The 25,284-nt window shown below is 46.7% G+C and overlaps 1 protein-coding gene across 3 annotated transcripts; it reads left to right on the forward strand.

The window, feature by feature from the left end:
* Positions 1-2,806: 2,806 nt before the first annotated feature.
* On the forward strand, positions 2,807-23,554 carry LOC110284065 (centromere protein J-like). 3 transcript variants are annotated; one of them, XM_021149657.1, is made up of 12 exons: positions 2,807-2,917; positions 3,524-3,650; positions 3,966-4,117; positions 4,561-4,776; positions 8,154-8,312; positions 9,540-9,639; positions 11,186-11,289; positions 12,182-12,280; positions 14,887-15,027; positions 16,971-17,055; positions 21,064-21,181; positions 22,554-22,806. In XM_021149657.1, the coding sequence occupies exons 3-12, from the start codon at positions 4,013-4,015 to the stop codon at positions 22,741-22,743; spliced, it is 1,317 nt and encodes a 438-aa protein (XP_021005316.1). In that variant the 5' UTR covers positions 2,807-2,917; positions 3,524-3,650; positions 3,966-4,012; the 3' UTR covers positions 22,744-22,806. The 3 variants fall into 3 exon arrangements, with proteins under 3 accessions (XP_021005316.1, XP_021005317.1, XP_021005318.1); XM_021149658.2 differs by having other exon boundaries at positions 2,837-2,917; positions 3,524-3,738; positions 22,554-23,549; XM_021149659.2 differs by lacking the exon at positions 12,182-12,280 and having other exon boundaries at positions 2,837-2,917; positions 22,554-23,554.
* Positions 23,555-25,284: the final 1,730 nt, after the last annotated feature.

Consider the following 25,284-nt stretch of genomic DNA (forward strand, 5'->3'; position numbering starts at 1 on the left):
TCTTTAATGCCATGCCTGTTGTGGTGGCTATTCTTCGTTGTCTACTTGACTATGTCTTTTTGTAACTAAATCATTTGAAATGGGAAGAGACACTTCTAATCCAGAGCTTTGAGGTGTGAATATCCACCTTTAATCTGGGCCACAGATTCTCCTGGCAGCCTATATAAAGGACATGGAAAAGGAAGCTTTGCCACTTTGCCTTCTTGACCTATCTCTTGCTAGAAAGTTCATCCCTTCACTGACATGAGAGCCTACTTCAGGATTCCAGTGTACACTAAAGACCAGATGAGACATCCAGCCTCATGGACTGAACAACTACTGGATTCTTGAGACTTCCATTGGTAGATAGCCATTGTCAAACTAGCTGGGACACAAGCGATTCTGATAAATTCCATTCATATGTGTGTGTATGTGTGTGTGTGTGTGCATTCTTTCTGTAGGAATTCTATAAGAACATATATATATATATGTATGTGTGTTTATGTTTGTATACCTGTATATGTGTATGTGTTTGTGTATGTGTGTATATGTATTTGTGTATGTGAGTGTATGTGTTTGTATGTGTATGTGTGTATGTGTCATATGTGTGTGTTTGTGCATATGTGTATATGTGTGTACATGTATGTGTGTTTGTGTGTGTATGTATATGTATGTGAGTATGTGTGTATGTATATGCATGTGTGTATGTGTATGTATGTATGTATATATGTGTATGTGTGTGTATGTATTTGTGTATGTGAGTGTATGTGCGTGTATGTGTTATATGTGTGTATGTATGTGTCGTATGTGTGTACATGTATGTGTGTTTGTGTGTGTGTATGTATATGTGTATGTGCGTGTATGTGTGTCTGTCTGTATATATGTATGTGTATGTATATACGTATACTCTTTCTATAAGTACTGCTTCCCTAGAGAACCCTGACTAGTACATCTTCTGAAGGCTTAGTCAGAGGACTGCTCTCTGGATGTCGTGAGAGCTGTGACACTCACTGACAGCCTTTGGTTGGAATCCTTTTGCTACCACTAGTTGAAAGATTCTACCGTCCTCAGCTGGCTGCTCCCACATGGTGACCTTCTATTCTCCCACTTGAAGTATTATTGCCATCTGAATAAGCCCCCTCCATTTCTTCAATCCTGTCTGTCCAGCCACTTCATTCTTAGGGTGGGCAAGTCAACAGAATTCAGGAGGATTGGCTGTCTCAGCACCACAGAGGGAGAGACTGGGGAGCAAATACATTTATCTTTGTGTATTTACCATCACACCCTGTTGCTTATTTAAAATGTTTGGACCTCTGGGCCTGGGTCTTACTTGGGGGCTTGTGTTCTCTCTTAGCCGTGGATTTCAGTTTTTGCTTTAACTACTCTACAATGGACTGTCATTGCCCATGGTTATCTGCGCTACAGAGGAGTTGGAGGGTCAGAGACTGCACCTTAGCATCGATCTCACAAACACACAGTTAAGGATTCACACCTTAGCATAGATCTCACAAACATACAGTTAAGGATTCACACCTTAGCATCGATCTCACAAACACACAGTTAAGGATTCACACTCAAACATAAGGCAAGGGGCTTGACTACTGGAGGGAAAATCCCAAATCACCTTGCCAGTCTGTGAGGATCACATGTAGAAACCTTTCTGTCTTTAGGACCTTCTTAGAAAGTCCACTGCCTTGTTAACAGGCAGCGCAGGAGTCGATTTCTGCTCTCAGAAGGTGAACGAGTGGTGTGCTGTCACCTCCCCTATGGACGTAAGAGCGTGAGCAGCCAAGTCTGGAGTGTAGCGAAGGCACTCACTGTGTCCCTCACTCAACACATCATTGTTTTCTGCTGACCCCATGCCATCCAACACCAATGTCCCAAGCAGGTTCAAGCTGACTGACACCGGCGCAGGCTCCCACAGATGTTTGCCCATCAGAAAATGGAGAGGAAGCAATGAGGTTTCGTTCTTCCTATATCCCTGCTTCTGGACACTCTCCACCCAGCCTCTTCGGGCTTCAGAAACTCCACTCTATCCAGCTCTGGATAGACAATCACATGGAGCCTTGCTAGGGATTCCTTTCTAGGAAGGAGCATCTCGGACCACAGCCAGGTGGTGGATGTCTTATCGTCCAATTGGATACAATCAAAGCCTTGGGCACATGGCTTCCCCTAGCTAACAAGGACTGGTCCAAGTCCTTGGGGGAAAAAAAAGAATGAGAAGCAGTTCAAGGCCTCCCAGAAGTAGCACTGTCAATTCCAACACAGCTAGAACCCTCTATGTCCCCAGGATCCCCAGGTAGGGAATGACACACTCTTATGAAAAATGTCCCCTCTGTTTGCCTTTAAATATTTAACCACTCCAAATACTTTGCTGGGGGTAAGAAGTGATGGCCGGGGCTTTCAGCTTTACACTGACTCTCTGTTTCTCATCCTTGCCCATGATCACAAAAACCAGATGGACAAGTTAGTGGGAGGAGCATTTTTGTGGAATCACAAAATCATGCCTCGTATCTCCTGTTTAAGCCCGTAGAGATTATATTCTCCTTGTGAACATCTATGAGTAGTTTGATTTCATCTTAAAGAAATTTTACAGTTTTTTTTTCAAGAATGTGTGCTGAGAAAATTGGGTTTTTACCCTGTTGCAACTTACTCTGTTGTCAATTGAGCAGAGAGTCCGGCTCTCTCCAGTCCTCTATATGGGTTGACATGAGCTTACTCTAGCTGAATCATGGGTATGTTGGTAATTATAAAATCTTATAACTGTATATAAAACCCCAAGACTGCATGAGATGGCATGGCCCTTTAAGACAGAGAGTCGGTTTAGAATGGACAGGTTTCCTGGAGTTCTTAAGCTAGCTGTGTAGAGGGCACAGAGAGCTGTTGGGATATGGCCTAGATGAGGAATGTCCTGGTAGAAGTCACCATCTTAGGCTAGGTGAAGTGACTGGCTGGGGGGCACAGAGGGAGGGTACTCCCTGGTAAGAAGGGCTTAGGGTCCAATGCTGGGGAATAGAGTCCTCCTTCTGAGAAGCCATGGATGCCAGTCTACCCCTGCAGAAAACCATGGGGCCCGGGCCAGATGAAGGTGCAATGGGTTATGAATAAGCTCTGCCTTGTCTCCAGTCAGATCCCCTACCACGGTGGCCAAGCCTCTCATTCTTGTTTCTATACAGCCTAGGTTGATGAATACAAGTATTTATATGTAGAAACAGGAAATGTGCTGTTATATTTGTGATTTGGGGTAAGGACATTCCCAAAGGCTCTGCCTGGAAATCCCTGCCACTCACCCATCCTCACACCCCCTCCCACAAGCCGGCCAGAGGCTACCATTGTCTACATTGGTAAGGGCATGGCGATTAGCTACAGAGGGGCTTTACTAGTGGTAGAGGGGTTGATTTAGTCATTGGTGTCATATGCCGTGCTCTCGTGTGGAAGGCTGCTCTTCCATTTTTCTCTCCACTCAACTGTCTCCTGCTGGGCTCCTCCCCCACGGCTCCAACTCTCAGGTTCCATAAATCCTCCTTCTGTGTCATCCTTTTAGGTTATGGAGTTGTAGGTTGGGGACGAGGGGTTTGTCCTGATGAGAGGCAGCCAAACCTTCCACAGCAAAGGTCTGACGAAGGACTAAGACCTCCCAGGCGCCCTCTCAAGGCCCTGTTCACCTCAAGGTAATGCTGGCAGTACTCATGTGATCAGGCACCATGCTGACTCTCTGAACCAAAGTGTTTTCCACCCTCCTCTGGGGACACAGCCCTTGTAAGTGACTGGGTCCTTTCCATTTGGCGGTTTCCAGACATGGGAACCTTTTCCTGGTCAGCTCCAGGTGGAGACTGTTCCCAGGCAGGAGGGTGGCAGGACTTAGTGAAGCATGGTGGGCCATTCTCCATTCTAAGTGGGAGGATAGGAAGGCCATTGGATACTAATCAGAGGGGCAGAGATAGGATGCACTAAGAAAGTCTCACGAGTCTCCATTTTACTACCAGGATGCTTACTGGTCACCTCGAGGCTAAATAGTCAGCAGAGACAGGCCATGTTGGAGGATCTGAGTCAAGGAAAAACGTCCAACCATGAGAAGAGGAAGATGGAGAGCACAGCCCAGATCCCTGAGGAGGACAGCAAGCTTCATGAAGTTGTGGTAAGCCAGGCCAAGAAGCAGCATGCCCCTTGGACGGGGAACTGTGCAGGGTAGAACTCTGCTGCTGCTTGCTATCTGCTCTTCCTTTCTATAGCTCTGGGACACACCCTGGCTTCTAGTTCAGGAGAAGGCTCTAGTCTTCTGAAAATGGATCAAAAATGTCAGGACATTTGCATTCCTTAAATCATACCAGCAAATTCTCTGATCCTTGTCAGGTTCCCCCATCTGCCTGCAAAATGTCTCCTTCTATTAACACACACACACACACACACACACACACACACACAGAGGATTTCACACATCTGATCTCTTGTCCAGTGGGGGCTGTACCTTGCTTAGGATCCGTCCCCATTTGTTCTCAGAATGAGGCTGTCTGGGGGGGGGCGGGGGGTGTACTCCTGCAGGTTGCCTGGTAAGTGTCTGTCACTCTCTTCCTAACCCAGGGGCTGCAGAAGCAGATTTGTGACCTTGGGACAGAGCTCACAAGACAATCATCTTGGTGGTGCGTAGCTCACAAAGACCTCCAAAGCCAGATCGATGCTCTGATAAAGGAGAACCAGGAGATCCGTGCGGAGCTGAAGACCTTGAAGAAGCAGGATGCGGAGGCCACCAAAGCCTCTCTAGGCTCGCCCACCCCAACAAGAGCAAGCAATACTCTGGTACAGCAGACTTTCTTACACCCTCCCATGCAGGCACACTGTCTCCACTGGGTACCCCATGAGGGCTTCACTATCTGTCAGTCAAATCACACAGAACTGACAGTAAATCCTGACAACCTTCCTGGGAGCCCAGGGGAGAGCATGTTCCCACCCTGTCTCCAGGACACTCACAGGCTCTGATGGAACAACTGTGCACTAGGCCACCTCAGGACTCCAGGTTCCTACTTTAACGGATGGCCTGGATCCTGTCATTAACCCTACCCAGGCACAGGCAGAAGTAGGACTTAGAGCCAACCCTGTAACTGAGTGACTGGGAGCTGGCTGTTGTCACTGAAAGAAGCTGAGGGGGTCCTGGTAAGAGACTTCACATAGCCTTTGCTATCATGTTTCCACTACCCCTTGCACATACTAAGTGGGTAGATATCACTCCACATCTTCAGATGCTAAGCTCTCCTCGATGTGAGGTAATTGCTTGGCAAGTTCTTAAATGCTCACTGATGGTACATGACACCGCTCCTCACGTGACTGCGGATAGGAACAGCATCGCACCACAAACACACATCTTTGAACAACAACAAAAACAACAGAGAGCAAGACTATGAGTGCCACACTTTCACATTTGTTCAAGCTACATGTTGTAGCCAAACACGGTTCTAGGAATGATGTCAGAAGGTCAGCCACATGTACACATGTGTGTGAAGCTGTAAGTCAGCACTAGAGACATGGTGTTGAAGATTCATACTGCCCTTCTTCCTCAGGGGAGAGTGTGCCACCTAGAATACCCACCCCACACTTGAAGAAGGAAGCCCTGAGACTCAGGATCGTCTCTCCCCCTCCTCTTCTGCTTCCCCTCCCCTCCTCTCCCCCCTTCCTCTCCCCCTCTTCCCTCCCTCCTTTCCTCCCTTCCTCCCTCCCTCCCTCCTTCTCTCTCTCTTTCCCTCTTTCTCTCTCTCACTTGCCTGCACACACATTCACACACACACACACACACACACACACACACACACACACGGAAGGAATTTAAATGGATACACCATATAATGGGGAAGATAATACCCCCAACTAGACATCTTATACCACCAAATAGATCCTCCAGGGCTAGGAATGGATAACATCTTGTTGAGACATTGGCCAGAGGGGTCCCACGGAACCCCCCAAACAGAACAGGCTATAGCCGAGGCTATTGGTTGCTCCTTACAAACTGACTTGTGAGGCTCGAATGTCTGAAGACACAGTTTCCTCACTGGAATGGAGAAATCAAGCTATTAGACACTAGGAGCTTCAACTCTACTGACCAGTGTTCATGGTGCTATGAGGTACTCTGCATGCTACCAGAAGAGAAAAGTAACCATCAGTAGCACCCATTACAAACCCATTTACCCAAAACAGATATAACAATATATCTTGCCTGCCTACAAGATATATATATATATATATATATATATATATATATTTTTTTTTTTTTTGGTTTTTCGAGACAGGGTTTCTCTGTGTAGCTCTGGCTGTCCTGGCACTCTTATAGACCAGGCTGGCCTCGAACTCAGAAATCCGCCTGCCTCTGCCTCCCGAGTGCTGGGACTAAAGGCGTGCGCCACCACACCCGGCTTACAAGATATGATATATTGATGCAATCATGGCATACATATTATGGGAGTAACCCGGCACTTCTTTATTGAATTTAAAGATCACTCCAGGAGATAGAACCCAAACCTAAATTGGCCAAGAAACTGGGACTAGATAGGCCATGAGTCGAGGAGAAAACCAAATAGAATTATTCTGCTAAAGGAACGTATCAATAAAATGAGTCTTAATAACACGTTGCTATATCCATAGATCAGTGCCACCTTGGCCCTCACCAGAGGCATTTCTTCTTGCATACATGGTAATTAACATGGAAAGCACAAGTGGACAGTGTGCAGAGAGAGACTTTGGGGCACTTGGTCCTAGATGGGGCACCTTCCGGGGTACCTTCCTCAACCCCCTCCCCCTCACGCCTCCACAGAAACAGCATCATCCAGACACAACAGGGCTGACACACTACAAACTCACAGAGACCTAGACAGCACACCGAGGCCTGTACAGGTTCAAGCTGAATAAGATCCCAGCACTAAGAAGGGGAAGTGGACACAGGGGACCCCCTTAACGGAGAAGCTATTTACAAATGCAAGCTCCTGGGAAGGAGAAAAGTTCTTCAATGCTGGGGGAGGATGGGCAGGGGGGGGGCACTGTATTAACCACCCTCCAAGAAAGACCTTGTAGTTGACCAACACAAAACAGACCCCATGTCCTGTTTGATTGTTTCAGTTTTTGGTTTTGGCTTTTGTTGTTTTTTTCTTTTTGGGGTGTGTGTGTGTGTTGCAGTGGTAGTGTTGGGGTCTTTTGTCTTATTGTTTTTTTCTTTTTACGTTTCAATTTTTAATTTGTTTTTTTGTTTTGTTTTTTGTTATTTTTGAGACAGACAGGCAGACAGACAGATAGATAAACCATGAAGTAGTGCAGGTAGGGAGGTGGAGAGAAGCTGGGAGGAGCTAGGAAAAGGAAAGAATATATGATCAAAATATGATATGTATATATATCTTTAAACAAACATTGTAAACTTGTGATTTTCCACTTTCCTACATGCTCAGCTGAAGTCGAGTAATGTAAGGGCAGGAAGGTTCGAGTTGTTTAGTCTTAGTCTTTGGAGGCCTGTGATGGTTTGGCACTGAGGTCAGCAAGAAGAAGGAAGCACTCATGGGTCACAGAAGTCTCACCAGCCTGGACAGAATCCAGTTTTACCTCTCCTAACTAAAGCCATTGCCAAGAGATCCCAATATTAGTGAGATGTTTAAACTGTGTCCCTCCCTCACTGTGCCCTCTAAGCCTGGGAGCCCCTGCCCTCTGGTGTCCCTGCCTGCCTGTGGCTTGAACATGTGGCCTTTCTGCACGCTCTCCTCTGTGGCCTGGTTCTGCTGCCAGTTCAGTAGCCACAACAGAGGAAAATGTAACTAATGATCCGAGTGCAGCAAGACTGCTCAGCAGAGGTGTGTACATGAGGGAAGTGAGCTTTACAAAGAGGACCAAGGCTGGAAATTTGGTTTTAAAATTTGTTAAACATGTTTTAAACACTACAGTATCAAACCCTCTCTAGACAGATTGTGAACCTTTTGCGTATTGCCAACTACAGAAGGCAGTGGTTCTGAACTCAGATTGTGAGGGAGGTCACAGATTGTGGGGGAGGGCATGCTGAGAGCAGCTTCTCCTCCACACACCTTAGGAACTGAAAAAAACATGGGGTTGTTAAAGTCCTCGCTGTGGGGTAGCAAATGTGGTGTGTTAATCAATACTTTGGAATGGCACTACTGATGTTAACATAAACCCCCCACGTTTGTTTGTAGCCAGTGTACATAAAGATAGAGGGAATTGATTCCGAGAGGACAACCTCATGGGATGAAAGAGATGAGCTTTCTGGAAGTCCTCCAAACAGAAGCACAATGGCCACCGGAGGAACAGACTCCCAGGATGAAAGGCTGTCTTTTACATCTGTGGATGAAAAGGTGACCTTGGGAGCTTGGACTGTTCGAGTGTAGTCTCTGACTCTTCCTTCCTCCCCCTGCTCTCCCTCTCCCTACCCTTCCTTCTGCCCTCCCTCCCTCTCCCTTCTTTCTCCCCTCTCTCTGTTTGTGTGGGGTCCAGTATCCATCTCTACCTTATTTCAAAAGTGTTTGTATGTATGTATGTATGTATGTATGTATGTATGTATGTATATGTGTGTATGCATGTATGCATGTGTGTATGTGTGTGTATATATGTATGCATGTGTGTATGTGTGTATGTATGTGTGTGTTTGTGTATGTGGTGTATGTGTGTGTATACATGTATGCATGTGTGTATGTATGTGTGTGTTTGTGTATGTGTGTATGCATGTGTGCATATGTGTGTGTATGTATGTATGTATGTGTGTGTGTATATATGTATGTATATGTGTGTATGTATGTACATGTGTGTGTATATTGTCTTCCGGTATCCATCTCCACATCATTTTAAAAAATTGTTTTTACCCATGTGTGTGCCCATGGAGGCCAGAAGAGGTTGTGCTAGGTCACCTTGAGGTAGAGTTCACATAATTGTGAGTCATCCAACATAAGTGCGGAGAACCAAACTGGGTTCCCCTGCAAGGGCAGCACCAGCTTTTAAGCATTGGGCAGGTCCTCCAGGCCCTCTCCCTCATTTTGTGAGACGTATTCTCTGAGCCTGGCCTTCTCTGGTTGACTCCACAATCGGGCTAGCAAGCTTCAGGCATCCTGCTGCCTGGGCTTTATGGGTGCTACGCATCTGAACTTGGGTCCTCATGCTAGAGCAGAAAGCCCTTTGCCAGCCCTTTCCTCTCCCTACCTCCTCACCTCCTCGTCCCCAGGAACACATCCTGCTTTATCCCAATGGATGAAGCCCAGTGAGAACCCTCACTTTGCTACTCAAAATGGACTCAGGAATTCGTTAAACATGACAATGTTTCTATAGATTAGAAAGCTGCATATGTGCCTTCAGCTCCAGAAGAACACTAGAATGTCAGGGCTCATTTTTGGTAACCTAGTGTATGGGTGGGGGTTTCTACATTGCATCAATTGCTGGAAACCAGGGAACAGAGCCGAGTACTCTTGGTAGAGCCTGAGAAGTGTCTTAGGCACTTGAGAGCTGACATGGCTGTGCACACCACCTGGTCACTGCTGGTGGCATTGCTGGAAGAAATGACATGCTGGTTTTGTGATCCTGCCTGTTCCCAGGTTATACACATGTCTTCCAAATTTCTGCAAAGAAGCTTCGGCAGGATGTCACCGGAACCACTGTCTGACAGCACATTCCTGGACACAGAGTCACTGGCTGGTGAGAAGAGAGTCCCTGCTCGGTGCTCACTGGAAGGGGTAGCCATTAAGATCTGGGATGTGGCATGTGGGTAAAGCCTCAAGAGCCCCCTGGGTTCTGGCCATTGTCTGATTCCAGTTAGAGCTCCTCCGTCTGTCTTGGTAACCTCTCCCAACAATTTTGCCTCAGCCCTGGCCACCTGTGGCACATGTCCCTCCCCAGCACTTGTCTGACCTCCCTCTGAGCTCAAATTGTCCATCCAGGTATATAGCCTCTCCTGTCCCGGTGGGTCCCACCTGCTGGTTCTGAGCGCCTCACAACAGTAGGAGGAGTGCTCCCCTCCAGCTGCTGCCAGAGGTAGCTATCACACACTCTGTGCTCTTGGGCTGCCCCTAGGTGTGTGTGCATGACCTCTGGTGAGGAGCCTTTGCACAGAGCTGCTAGGCTCTGCTGCACCTGCTGTGGGCAGAAAGAACAATCAACCACCTGTAGCTTGACTCCTACCCACCCCGTGCACAGTCCTTGTGGGTCCCCTTTGACATACTGAACCTCAGACCCTTGTGCATGGGTAAGCACCCCTGTCTGTCTGTCTGTCTCTGTCTGACTCTCTCTTTCTGAGTCCCTGTAACACTTTTGTAACCTCTGTGTCTCAGTTACCTCTCTGTTGCTGTGATAAAGCACCATGACCACCATAGCAGAGTTTATTAGCTCTTTCCAGAGCATTAGTTCATAATGGCAGGTACTATAAGCACAAAACAGAGAGCAAACTGATAGTAAGAAAGGCTTTTTACTCTTAAAGCCGGCCCCCAAGTAATACGCTTCCTCTATAAAGGTCATACCAACCCCCAGAGAATGGAGACCAAGCGTGCAAATGCTCACACCTACCATAACCTGTGTGTTGGTTGGTTTTAGCTGTCAACTTGACAAAACAAAAAAATCACCTCCCTCGGAAAAGAATCTTAATGAGGAGTCATTTTCATCAGGTTGGCCTGTGGACACGTCTGTGGAGAATTCACAAGACAACTCACTGCCTTGTGAATCATTACAGGAAGACTCGGCCCATAGTGGGCAGCACTATTCCCTAGTTAAGGGATCCTGAATAATATAAGAAAGGAGAGAGCAGAGAGAGAGAGAGAGAGTATCCATGTAGTATTGTCTCTGTTCTTGGCTGCAGGTCTGCTGCTCTCTGTTCCTCAGTAAACATGACCTTTCTGCCTGTTTCTAACTGCCTCGGATGCACAGTGCTCCTGCCCAACCACCCATTTCCTTCTCATGGGCAGTTGTCATGAGTTCGTAAATTTTCTCTTCCTACGTCTGCCCCCTACTGGGGCAGATGCCACCCTCTGCTAGCTTAGATGTCTGGGCCACCACCACATGTAGTGAAGACACAACCAGCGGACAAAAGCTGACTTCACTCAGCACTTCCTGTATTCCACAGAGCCAGCCACCCGCATTTGCACAGTGACCTCAGGAAACTTAAATCGGACTTGGAGCCCTGCACTAGGAATATGACATTTTTTCACAGTGTGTGCATAGTCTCTTGAAATCACCTTCTCCACTGTTTCAGACATCTGGTCCTCAAATCCAGAGACTTCGGACGGTGAACTTCTCCTGCATGCTCAAGCAAGCAGGGTCATCCCTTGTTTTTCCCCAAATACACTGTGGGTACAGGTAGGTAGAGTTTTACCGGGTGGGGAGGCTGGGGAAGACAGACCTGGAGGTAGAGGCAAAAATGGATGCTCCCGTGAGCACCAGAGGCTGCTATGGCTGCAAGTCCTCCCTCAGTCTCTGAGCTCGCTCAGCCTTTCAGATGAGTGGACGGGGCTTGCCTGCAGCCAATGGAGGACTGCCAGGCCCATAGGCAAAGCAGGTGGAGCTTCTGTAGCTTTAGGGATTGAGAAGACAGAGTATTATTCTGTTCTTATTTGCAATGCTCAGTAGAAATGAATGGAATGAAAAACTCAAAGGCAGCAGAAATACCCTAGCTCCATGGCCAGGGTCGCATCATAGCTACACAACATCCATGCAGAACTAAGCCATTTTCTCCATGGGAAAGATGTATTTACCTCACAGGCTGTAAAGTTATTTAGAGTGTAAAGTAGGCAGTGGGAAGATCCCCTAAAAGCAGTCAGTAACACTTCCCAACCTAATCAGCAAAGGTAAGACGGGTTTAGTTAATCAGATTCCAGCCACTGATTCCCCCAAGGCCTCAGTGACATGCACACAGAATCAGAACTTGGTGTCTGTCAACCACACTCCCCACGTCCCCAGTACGGACAGGGAACACAAGAGGAAGACACACCTTTACAAACACAAACATGATCCCAAGAGCTAGCATTTATGGGCTTATGGTTCTCCCAGCATTCATGGGCCTGTGGTTCTCCCAGCATTCATGGGCCTATGGTTTTCCCAACATTAATGGGGCCTATGGTTTTCACAGCATTGATGGGCCTATGGTTCTCACAGCAATGATGGACCTATGGTTCTCACAGCATTGATGGACCTATGGTTCTCACAGCTAGGGATGGGGACAGAGGAGGCAGTGGTTATACTCTCCTTATAGAATATTCCAACAAAGTCAAGAGCTCCTAAAGAAATACAGCAAACCTCGGACACTACAAAGACTGATGAGACAAAGGAAAAGCGACACCCAAATGGCAAGGTAGGTTTCTGCTGCACATAATCTTTCCCTGCCACATTCTCTGTCCTATGTAGTCTGAGCCATGCCATCTGTCCTGGGGCTACAAGCTAATGGCTGGTGCACCTCTCTAGAGCATCACTGATATCCAGCTTCTTCCAGTAACAAATACCAGCTCTGTTAGGAACATCCACCCACCCTTCTGCCCTCAGAGCCTCCCAACAGCTACCTCAAGAAGCACTTTTTGTCTCAGAGTGCTACTGCCAGAAGGCTGGGGTTACCTCAGGGAGGGTGGGAAGGGGTGAGCTGCTGTAGCCCAGCTCTGTGCTCAAAGCACCTTCACTCTCTCCCCCTTTTGCTGGAGTGAGTTAGCATTTCATTTTGTTGTTGGAACTTTGGCTATATAGATCTTCACCCTTGAAAGCAGAGAATGCTTTGAATAGATAAGTAAGGCTGCTTGGCTCCACAGCTTTTCAATACAACCTCCTCTTCCTCCTCATCCTCCTCTTCCTCTTTCTCCTCCTCCTCCTCCTCTTCCTCCTCCTCCTTATCCTCCTCTTCCTTCTCATCCTCAATCTCCTCTATTCCCCCTTCTCACCCTCTTCCTCCTCTTCTTCCTTATATTCCTCCTTCCATCCTCACCCTCTTCCTCCTCCTCTCCTTCCTTCCCTTCCTCCTCCTCTTCTCCCTCATCCCTCCATCCCTCCTCTTCCCCTGCTTCATTTTCCTCCTCCTCCTCTTCCTTTTCCCCTCATTCCCTTCCTCCTCCTCCCCCTCCTTACCCTCTTCCTTCTCTTTTCCTTCTCCTCCCTTCTTCCTCTTCCTTGCCCCTCCTCCCTTCTCTCCTCCTCCGCTCCTCCCTTCCCCTTCTCCTCTTTCTCTTCCCTCCATCCCTCTTCTTCCTGTGCTTCCTTTTTCTCCTCCCCTTCCTCCTCTTAGGCAGTTCTCAGGTCTTATGTATTCAAGCTCACCATGTAGCACAATGACCTTGAACTTCTGATTCTCCAACTTCTGAGTGCTGGGATTATAGGACTGTGCCCCCACATCCTGTTATGCAATTCTGGGGATTCCAGGACTTCCAGCATCATGGACAGTCTACCAACTGAGCTACACTCCTAGAACACAAAGCCTTTCTTTAGTGTGGTTGTTTCACATGGTTGTCAGGCAAAGAAACACAGCTGAGCAAAGCCCAGACCTTGGTGACAAGGTCTGTAAGAAGGAGGGCCATTTGCTGCTTAGGCCAACAAGCTATGGACCAATCACTGGCTTGGGCTTCAGAAGCCGTAGGGTATAAATGTGATATGCATGTGGTCCATAACAAGTGTCATTCTGCTATGAGCTTCCTGTCCTGTAACCTGACATCAGCCACACTCCCCAGATCCCTGGCTCCCCATCACAGTACTGTGTCTTTCAATGTCTCACCCTGAATCTATGTGTGCCTTTGCATTGGATATGCTGACTTCTTGTTCATTTAATTTTACATTATAAATTATATTTTTAGTTAAACCCTTATTACAGAATTTTTGCAATAAGAAAAGACACACAATAAAATTAAGCAGACCCAAAGCGTATACTTTTCGTATATTTTTGTTTGTGAGTCTAGCCTTTCATGGTTGAGCTGTCTCTCTAGTCCAAGTTGATACATCTTGAACTTCTATACAGTTAGACTAGCCATTCTGAAGATGTTAAGAGTCAGATTAGATTTTACATCCTGTCAAATCCATTTATATATACTTATCTACTACATTAAAAAAAGAAAAAAACCATGACACGGTCTAAATTAGAAATTATTTTAATAGTGTAAACTTGAAAATCACATGCTCACACATGGCGCACTCTCAGAACTGCATTAGGTGACTTCACCGTTGTGTGACTGTTATAGCGTCGATGTCGTCTGTCACTCATCATGGCCTCCTGATGTGAGCAAGGGGCAGGTGTGGTGGGTGAGGCTGCATTGGCATAGCAAACTGAGGTTATTTCTGCTGGTGTCTTTCTTTGCGTTAATCTTTACAGGGATGATGCTTTCTGCTGAGAGCCTAGCAGTATGCATTTGAAACCATTTGCTCATTATTAGTTGAAACCAGTTAGTGTTGAGTAGGAGGTGAGAGGATGAAGTGGGAAAACAAAATAAGCACAAAAAATTCATTTCTACTTAGTAATCGTGCAATGGTATCTGGCCCAGGATTTCAGGCTCATCAATCAATCCTGGGTTGATGGATCATACAGACTCATGGCAGACACTGAGGAACAAATCATTACACTTCCTATTGATAACCACATGCAGCACGAGAATAAGGAGCTCATCAGTATAGAGCATGTGTGTGTGTGCGTGCATGTGTGTGTGTGTGCGTGCATGTGTGTGTGTGCGCATGTGTGTGTGTGTGTGTGTGCGTGCATGTGTGCGTGTGTGTGTGCGTGCATGTGTGTGTGCGTGCATGTGTGTGTGCGTGCATGTGTGCGTGTGTGTGTGTGTGCGTGCATGCGTGCATGTGTGTGTGTGTACAGCAGCTAGTATCCAGCATGTCAGGCTGACAGTGGGCAGTGATTTTGAATACAAGAGGAAATAGTGGAAACATGTTCAACATGCCTGCTCTAACTCTTCACCTGGGCGTTTCTGTGTGTCCATCAAGGTGGAGCGGATGCTCAGCGACGGGCGAACCATCATCACCTTCCCCAATGGAACCAGGAAGGAGATCAGTGCTGACAAGAAGACCACCCTCATCAAGTTTTTTAACGGTGACATGAAGAAGATCAAGTCCGATCAGAAAGTGGTACGTGCCGTGGACATGCATGTCTTCTTTCAGAATCAGAGGCTACCCAGTGACTAGCAAACCTTTTATAGATGCATGCTCTTTTGTTTCTCTGATGTCAGATGAGGGAAGGCATGAGGTCAGCACTTTCTTGCTAATGAGAATTTTGCCTTTGGTGTATGATGCAAGCAAGATTCCTCATGGTCTCACCCCGTAGATTTGCACATCAGTGGTGTTTCCACAAGCCCCCCACCCTCCATTGTGAATTTTTGTTGTTGTTGTTGTTGTTATCCATATGCCCTTCCACAGACCTGAGCTGAGAAAAAATAAACCAGGAAGTCCTGGGAGACCTGTTTAAATGGTGACTTTCAGGAATTCACGGCCCTATGGGGTAAAAAGATGTGTTGCGTTGCCTTGGGGTGCAGGGGGTCACAAACACATTTCTTAGGCAGATGTGGTGCAAGGATGGACAGATGATAAGAAGCAATAGGAATGAGGGAGGAGAGAGAGAGCAGGGCTCACTGCAGGCTGGGAGGGAGGGGCTTCCCCTGCTCTGTGCTGGTGACAGGGAAACCCTGGACAGTGAGTGCCTGTCCCCAGGGCTCTCTGTCCAGGGGCTGCCATTCCCTTCCTGTGTCCCCCTTTCTGCAGAGAGGAAGCATGGTACTTACGTAGTGATGGAGACGGGGCACTCCCGACGCCCACGGCTTTCGGACATATTGCCAATATAGTGAGAATGCTTAAAAATCATAGGACACGAAAGCTCTATTTCCTAGTCTGCTTTCTATTGCTATAATAAACACCACAACCAAGAACTGCTTGGCAAGGAAAGGGTTTATCTGGCTTACATGTCACCTTCACTACGGAAAGCTGGAGGCAGGGGCTTCAGCAAACATGGAGGACCGCTGCTTACATGGCTTGCTTCCCATGGCTTGCTCAGGTGTGGTACCACCCACACAGTGGTCTAGACTCTTCCACATTAATCACTCATCAAAAAAGTGCCCCCCACCTCCGATTTCACCATAGGTCAATCTAGTGGAAAGGTCTTCTCAACTAGTGTTTTGTCTTCTCCAATGACACCAGCCTGTGCTAAGTCCACAGATGCTAACCAAAACACATTCGGATCTCAGAGTCACAGCTTTTCCAATAACATGTCTCCATCTGAAGACACTCCATCTCCTCCTCCCTCTTCTGTGGCTGGAGAGACATGGCTCTACCTCAGAGGACCAATCTGATATAACTAGGCAGGATTTGGATCAGGAGTAGAGCAGCATCTTCTGTCCATATTCTTCCTTTTTAGACAACGACCCCATTCAATCCCACTCTACCTTTGGCTGTGGCTTTTTCTTTTTAGAGTGTCTCCCTCTTCAGATCTAGGGACTGGCCTTAGCATCAGGAACACCCACTCCCCTGAACTTAGCACTCTTCCCCTTTGTAAATGTTGTCCTCCCTCCCTCTCTTCCTCCTTGGAAACCAAGGGAGATGTGCCTATTAGGTACACCAAGGTCAAATGGCAGCTCACGAGTCGCAGGTGCATGGATTTCCAAGGCACTTTGTGAGCACTACTCTCTTGGGCTGCAGTTAGCCACTGGGTCTGAAAACTGTGGGATTCATGGGACCCTGGGGCTCACAGTCCATGTCCACCAAAGCCTAGACCTCACCAGCTACAAATCCCATGAGGCATGAAGGCCAGCAAGTCACGAATTAGAACATACTTAGGTACAAAACTGAGGACTAAGCTGCATCCCGCAGTCTCCCTGTAACCAATGTCATTGTCATTGCTGGGGTGTCAGCGCCTAGTGCCGCCTCCTGTGTTCCACACCTGTGGAATCACCCACAGATGTGGTCAGGCCTCCCTCACCTGTACTTTCAGCCACCTACGGGAAGTAATTGATCAGATGATTGCCTGTTGCTCACAATGTAAGGGGAACCGCCTCCCAATGTGGGTTTCCCTATCTTCACAGATTTATTATTATGCGGACGCGCAAACAATGCACACAACCTACCCAGATGGTGTTGAAGTTGTGCAGTTTCCTAACAAGTGGACTGGTGAGTGATGTCACCTCTGCGTGCCTGCTGGCTCAGTGCCTGTGTTGGAAATGGTCGGGTGGGTGAGTACCACGGAGAGAGGGCAGCAGACACTGAGCCTTGAAATCACCGAAGAAAAGGAGAAGCTCGGGCTTCCCCATTAGATTTTAGTGTTTTTCTTTTTAAATTAGAAATCACTCTATGAATCACATAGGGCAAAATTATACCCGGAGAGTCATTTTTAGTTTTCCTGAAATTCATCAGATTGGGTAGATGTACTGGATTTTTTTTTGTCTGTCATTTTTATGTTATTAAATTCAAGAATATTCTCAGCTGTTTCTTCTGCAAACATTGCCTGCCCCTCCATTCCTTGTCTTCCTAAACCTTCCAATCGCAGATACAGCATGCCAGGCAGTCTGCTCTTCGCTGAGCACATTATATTCATTCCATTTAGGTAAATTCTTTTTTTTTTTTTTGCCATTTTTCTCTTTAAATCTCACTTGCTCTTTATTCTCCTTCCTGGTTTGATGACAACCTTCACTTCCTTCTCTGGTCCGTTTTTAGGTCTATCCAGTATGTCAGCGAACACTCCCTAATCTCTTGCTTTCTCCTCCTTTCCCTTGGGTCTCAAGTCATTTTACACATGGTTGCCTCACAGTCTTGATCTAGTGACCCCTGACCCCCCAGGCACGGAACCCAGTGTGTGGCTAGTCACAGCTGGTTCCTCGTGGGTGCCGTGTCTCTTCAGCTTTTCAGTTTGTCCCGTGGAGACAGATTTGGTGGCGATTCTAGGGGCCCAGCCTGGAGCTGCCCCTCCAGAAAGGCTTCTGGGTGTTTCTGTCAGGTGCCCTGGCACTATAGCCCAAGATCACTTCATGTTAGTTTTCTAATGTAGAGTGTCCTAGACCCAGCAGGTAAGGAGATTGGCTATGCCAAGCCCACTTCAGAGCCATAGCTACAGATCTCTAGAGAGAACTCAAAGAAAGTAGGAGTATCCCTTGGTGATCAGCAGCTGACAAGAGGTAGTTTGGTTTTGCTGGGTTTTTGAGGGTTTTTTTGTTTGTTTTTGTTTTTGTTTCTGGTTCACCCTTCTTTGGGTATTTTGAGCCCACGCTCAGGCCCAATCTGTACACACAGATGTTGCATCCTGTATCAGTGTATCTATAAAGATGAGCCTTGTGGACGCTATGATCATCAAACAGTACCAGAGCACTGGAAGCGTCAGTTCTGATCGATTTTAGTGACATCTGATATTTGGGGCCTTCCCCATGCTACTGGATCTGAAATAGGTGTGTGTGTGTGTGTGTGTGTGTGTGTGTGTGTGTGTGTGTNGTGTGTGTGTGTGTGTGTGTGTGTGTGTGTGTGTGTATGTATGTGTGTGTGTGTGTGTGTGTGTGTGTGTGTGTGTGTGAGTGATCTTATTTTGCACTAGTGAGAGAATTCATAAATTGTAATATAGGACAATGCCCAGACATAATGAATCCATTGCTGATCAGGCTTCTCTCTTGGCTGTGTGGACCCTGGCCCAGCCACAGGGCTGCTGAATCTAGCTGAGTCTTCATATGCAAGCCAGTGCTATTATGGTCTTTGTTCCACCCCTGAGGTTTTTATAGGCTAGCGAGCACAGGTGTGGACAGGAGAGAAATTACTTCTTCAGTAACTTTTGGCATACACTCTGCATTGAAAAATTACACTTGCTTGTTCACAAGTGCCCTGTGGGGTTGTTGGTAGATGGTAGCCAGGTCTGATGAAAAACAGAAAAGGGTTTGATAGACATATGTGCTCTTTTGAATCTTGGCTGGTCTGTGCGGAATGTGTCTGAAATGCATCACTTAACTGTATATCAGTTTCTGAATTCTATCACTGTCCGTATGTACAGCTCACATTCTCCAGAGCACCCTCACGTGAAAGTTCGAAAAGAAAACGTCACAGTCCCCTCTTGCCATTTCTGGGTGCACCTGTATATCTGTGTGTTCAGCAAAGTTCAGCAAAGACCATTTTGCATTGATTCTGCACCAGACAGTCACAGGATTGTTGAGGTTTTGTCTGTGGCTATGTGCTGTAATGCTAAATTCTATAACCCAAGTCTACTTGCCTCAAAATGAGTGAATTCTCTTGTGTGCCAGCTTCTGTTGTGCAAACTTTGTGCCTTAGTTTAAAGCTATTGGTTAATAAAGATGCCAACAGCTCATAGCTGGGCCCAAGAGAGATAGGTGGAATTTTGGTTCCTGGACTTGAGGTGTGAGGCAGATACCATGAGGGAGAGGAGAAGAGGAAGGAAAAAGACCATGGGGTCATGAGAGTCAGCCTGTTGGAATTGAAGCGTGGTGGAAGATGGGATTATTGACAGGGAAGTAGATAAATTAGCACGGGGTGGGGGGAGTTGATATCTGCCCAGCTCTAGTGTTTTTAAGGCTTATAATAGATGTTATGGTATTGTGTCTTTTATTTGGGAACCAAATGGCCTAAGGTGGGATGGAAACCCCCAGACAATATTCACCACAGCACGATTCTGAGATCCTCAAACTATCGAATCAAAGAGAACCAGTAGTTCCTAGGGCATCACACCAACTTGCCTCTGAGCTTTTCAGATTTTTATGCTAACAAATAGTTACTGCATGGAGGAAATCTATCACTGCCATTTTGCTTAGAAGCCCTTTGTATTTTCTGTAAATGCACATTGGCAAGTTCTCTGTGCTATGACTATGCACTGTTTTCAGGCCCTGGGTGACAACCTTGGGTGCTGTGGAGCTTCAAGCACACTCCACAGTGGGGAATTGTCCCTGAATAAAGCAGATGTCACTGTGATTGCTAATAATCTAGCTTGCCTTTGAAAATCCATATAGAACAGTAAAAGCATTTTCAACGCTGTCTTGGCTACTTTCTTCATTGTTGTGGCCATATATTTGACCAAAGGCAAGAGAGGGAGGGAGGCTTTATTTTGGTTTACAGTTCACAGGAATGTAGTCCCATGTATCGGGGGTGTGGTGGCAGGACCATGAGGTGGCTGATCACACTGCAGCCTGGAAGAGAATCATGAACGCTGGTGCCTCTTGCATTCCCATTTTAATTCAGTCTGGAACTCCATCACCTAGCACTACCTGGCACCAATAAAGGAATTTTACCGCAAATCCACAGCACAGAAAAATGTCAGACATTGAAACTTGAATTCTGTTTCTATTAAAGGTGTGTCTATCACTTGTTCATCATCACCAAATAGAAACCCCATGAACTGTTACACACTGGAGACCACCCACACTTAGACACACTAGAGACCACCCACACTTATACACACTAGAGACCACCCGTACTTATATACACTAGAGACCACCCACACTTAGACACACTAGAGACCACCCACACTTAGACACACTAGAGACCACCCACACTTAGACACACTGGAGACCACCCACACTTAGACACACCAGAGACCACCCACACTTAGACACACCAAAGACCATCCATCCACACTTATACACACTAGAGACCACCCACACTTAGACACACCAGAGACCACCCACACTTAGACACACTAGAGACCACCCACACTTAGACACACTAGAGACCACCCACACTTAGACACACTAGAGACCACNCCCACACTTAGACACACTAGAGACCACCCACACTTAGACACACTAGAGACCACTCATACTTATATACACTAGAGACCACCCACACTTAGACACACCAGAGACCACCCAAACTTAGACACACTAGAGACCACCCGTACTTATATACACTAGAGACCACCCACACTTAGACACACTAGAGACCACCCACACTTAGACACACCAGAGACCACCCACACTTAGACACACCAGAGACCATCCATACTATGGCTGAGCCTTACTCACCTGAAATTGGATCAACTGGGCAGTGGGTGTAATATCTGCCAATCCTGACTACAAGCTCATATGGTTAAAAAAATGTCTTTCACATTAATATTTTAACCTAGGTCATTTAGATATGACGTGGCTTCCAAATGCATTCATTATAACATGTACTTTAAACAAATGTGTCCTGCAGAAAAATTCTACCCGGATGGCTCCAAGGAAACCGTGTTTCCTGATGGGACAGTGAAACAGCTTAAGGATGGATGTGAAGAGACGGTGTTCCCCGATGGGACATTTGTGACAGTGAAGAGGTCAGCACACCACCCCATCCCACCCCCCGCCCACAACAGCCCACCAGATGGTGTGAACCCATACTTCAACCCTGGGCTATAGAAGACTACAGATCTATAATACATCTGTACTCATTTACGTGAATGCAAAAGTTAAATCATTCATATAAATATAACAACGGGGCCTGGGGAGATTGCCCAGTGGTTAGCAACACTGGCTGCTTTTAGAGAGGACACAGGTTCAGTCCCCAGCACCCACATGACAGATTGCAACTGTCTGTAACTCCAGTTCTTTGGGAACCCAATGGCCGCCTCTGACCTCCATGGGCACCAGGGACTCATGTGGTTCACAGATATACAGATAGACAGACACTCACGGGAATAACGATAAATAAATATTTAAAAAATACAAAAATGACACCAGAAAATATATGACACCATTGGTTCTAGAAGAATTTTTTTTGTGTGACCTCAGTTCAAATCTGTTTATAGAAAACATGAGCTTAGAATTTTGGGGCCTTTGCGTGTCCCCAAGGTTGTGCCATAATTGACTTCAGGGACAAAGGTCACCCCACAGTTTACAGCATCAGCTGTCATCATCTAGCTGGATGTCAGAAGAATCCTATTCTGTCTTTCTCAAGTGTGTCATTGCTGTTAGGTGACATGTCAACACAGGTTGTAGACACAGTCAATAGGTGACTGAAGCTGGCCAACCTTGAGTGCAGTCAGTGTCCACCTCCTCAAAGCCATGCTGGATAGAAGCATGAATCTATTGCAGCACGCATAAGCAAAGAATCTAAACTATGACAAGAATGTGATAAGTCACTGTGTCAGTGCTGGTGTGTGTAGACAGTGAAGTTCACAGGGCCTTTGGTCAGCATATACCCAATAGCCTGGGCAAGAGTTTAGTAAACCTACCTTAAATGCTCCCAATATCCCCTGACTCTGGTGTGTTCTAGGCATGTTTCCTCCATGATCTTGACCTTAGCAGCTCCTCCAGTGCTCTCAGGGTTCTCATCCCACACCCAGAGCTTCCATAGCTCTTCTGGTGGTCTCAGCTGAGTGCATAGAACCCAGGACTCTTTCTGTTGCGTTTCTGTCATGAACTGAGCAGTCTCGCTGACTCTGCTCACCCATCTCAGAATGTAGGCTCAGGTCTCAGGTCTCAGCTCCCCTGCCCCTCCACCTTTCTATGCCCAGATAGTCTGAGCTTCTCCTGTCCTTTAAATCTCAAATGCTTTTCCTACTCTTGCCCTGGAGAGCCTCAGCTTACTCCCCGAGGGGAGACTTGGGGATCTAGGTGGTCCTATGGCTTTGATCTTTCCCATTTCTTCCACACTCACGTAGTTGGCTTTTGCATGGCTCCACTTACCAGAGTGTCTCTATTCTACAGGAACGGAGACAAAACCATCATGTTCAGCAACGGAGAGAAAGAAATCCACACGGCCAGGTTCAAGCGGAAGGAATTCCCAGATGGCACCACCAAGACTGTGTATTGCAATGGCTGCCAGGAGACCAAGTATGCCTCAGGGAGGGTCAGGGTCAAAGATGAGAAGGGAACTGTCATCCTGGACTGGAAGTAGTGCATCCAACAGACTCAAGGCCAGGCAGTAGGCTCCAATTTCCAAATATAGTTTTGACCAAAACAGACAAAGCGACTCACATCAGTAGATTCCCCTGACAATCCTGGAGATCCCCTGCACATGAGGAGTAAAGAGGCATCCAAAAATTGTAAAGAAAGAGACCATGTAGCCACCACCATCTTGGGAGAGAGGACATAGAAGCAGTAGCCAGAAATGAGGTCCTGGACATGGCTTCCATGGCCTTGTCCAGACCGTGTCTTCTGTCGGAGTCTGGCCCGAGAGCAGAGGGTACAATGGGAGCAACGTGACCACTGCCAGGTAGTTCCTGGGAGCAGCCATTAACAACAGCTGGCTCCGTGTTTTTGCTTGGCCAACACCTGCCTGCATCTACTTCTATCCCCTTTTAGAGTCCTCATCAATGGGATCCAGGGGGATGTATCTTCACTGGTGCCTGATGTATGAATAGACTTGGTTTAACCATCCTGAAGTGTCTAGACAGAACCTCATGTGGCATTCTATCCCATAAATTCACACAATTTTGATCTGTCAATCAACAAGGAGATGAGTAAAAGCACAGATAAAAACAAAAACAGAACCATAGTGGGCCACACCTTCTACCTGTTCCTGTGAGTCTGCCAGCTGCCCCCTCATTTCCTGGGAGCGCTCTGCCATGCTGTAGGAGAGATTCCTCCCTAGCTACTAGGCAGCCACCAATCTCAATCTTCCAGTCCCTGCACTGATGAGGAGTTCTGAGAATGTGGGTGTTTGTTTGTTTGTTTGTTTTGTGTTTTTGTTTTTGTTTTCTGTGTCCTCCATATTGCTAAAGTGAGTAGATTTGGGAAGAACTCACTGTGTGTTAGCCAATGGTGTCCATTGGAGAGGAGTGGCTGGCAGCAGCACCTGTCATGCCTTTGCCCTGGTTCACCTTCTGAAGTCAATGATAAGAAGTTCCAAAGGGCAAGCATGCTTGCCTTCTTGATGGCAGAGGATCTGCGAGGTAGGGAAAAGATCCTCTATCTCTGGACTCATCTTGGGCTGTGCAGTCATTCTGCTGTTGTACCAGACACTGGAACAGACAGTAAGATACCCTTGTTTCCTTATGTCCTGTCCACTAGAGTCATATATGCCTTGGGTAGGGTCTTCACAACTAGGTTCTGCCTCATCGAGGTGAGCTGTTAAATCCTCATTGTTTGTGTGACCGTGGCTGTGCCACGCTGTCTCTCACTGTTAGCCTCTGCATGAGATTTGCAGTTTGTAAGCAGTTGATGATGCCCTCAAATTATCATGAAAACTGATAGGAGGTGCTAGAAACAAGGTTCACAAAGGTCTAGGATCCAAAACCCTGTCCAGACTGTCTTCTGCCATCACATCTGTAGCTGTGGTGAAAGTCCCTAGTGTGAGCCAGGTTGCTGGAACTTTCATACCCAGCTTGGGTCAAATCTAAGCAAAGTGACTTGCTTGGACTGCAGATGAAACAGAACATTATAGAGCTCTGGACAGGTGGCTGAAGTTCAAGGTTATTTGACTCATCTCTTCCCCTATACCTCCCTGGATCCCTTTTCAACTTGACACATAAACACAGCACTATTATCTTTCCTTTCTTATCCATCCCCATAGTCATACATTGACATCAACATCACAATACAAAACAGTTTATAAGTTTTAAATTTTCCAAATTCAAACACTTTAAAATCCAGTTCCTTTTTTTAAAATTAGTCTCTTTTAAAATGCAAAATCTCTTAAAATTTAGTCTCTAAATGGTGAGATCTCATAAAATCAAAAAATAACTTGAGTCCTTCCATACTTCAAGAGGGAAGAACCAGGGCCCAGTCACAATCTGAGCAAAGCAAAGCCAACAGTATAAGTAACTCAGCATCCGATAACTGGGACCCACTCACCATCTTCTGGAATCCCTCAAAGGGCTTGGGTCACTGCCAGTTCCTCCCTCTGCAGTGCACACAGCTTTCCAGGTGGCTCCACAGTGAGGCTGATGCTGTTCTTGGTGGTCACCCTGTGATACTAGTATCTCCAAAATGCTGGGGTCTTCTGCTGCCACTGGGCTGCACCTTCACCAATAGCCTCTCCTAGGCTTGGTTCACAGTGCCAATGCTCAGCTGTTCTCCATGACCCCGTTCATGCCTTCAAAACCAGTACCACCTGGGTGAGTCAACACTAGCGGTTCAGCTGCCAGTGCAAGTTACAACCTTGGCTGCCTCAGGAACACAGCTTCTGTGACTGTCTCTCAGGAAACACTTGCCAGATTTCCCCTCAATTTTCAGCTGGTCTCTTCTTAATCACCACTAATTTCTCAGCTCCAGCTAACCAGCATCAAATCGCCCAACAAATCAAAGGTCTCGCTTTAGTAGTTCTGGAATCTTGTTAAGCCCAGCTAACCAGAACCACAGAATCATCATTCAAAATAATGGTTCTTTCAACTTCCCTCCGAAAGCTTCACAAGCCAGGTCTCCACTGCCTATCTTGTTCTTGATCCTTATCTTTCAAACTCCTACAGAACAGTGCACTGAGCTCTCAAGGCTCAAA

Source organism: Mus caroli, chromosome 17 (genome assembly GCF_900094665.2).
Source record: "Mus caroli chromosome 17, CAROLI_EIJ_v1.1, whole genome shotgun sequence".
Lineage (NCBI taxonomy): Eukaryota > Metazoa > Chordata > Mammalia > Rodentia > Muridae > Mus > Mus caroli.

Bases quoted from the DNA above. Each gene is read 5' to 3' on its own strand.
- LOC110284065 (XM_021149657.1), top strand. From the start codon at position 4,013: ATGTTGGAGGATCTGAGTCAAGGAAAAACGTCCAACCATGAGAAGAGG. The intron at 11,290-12,181 runs GTAGGTAGAGTT...CTCTCCTTATAG, and splicing joins CAAATACACTGTGGGTACAG to AATATTCCAACAAAGTCAAG. The intron at 17,056-21,063 runs GTGAGTGATGTC...TGTGTCCTGCAG, and splicing joins GTTTCCTAACAAGTGGACTG to AAAAATTCTACCCGGATGGC.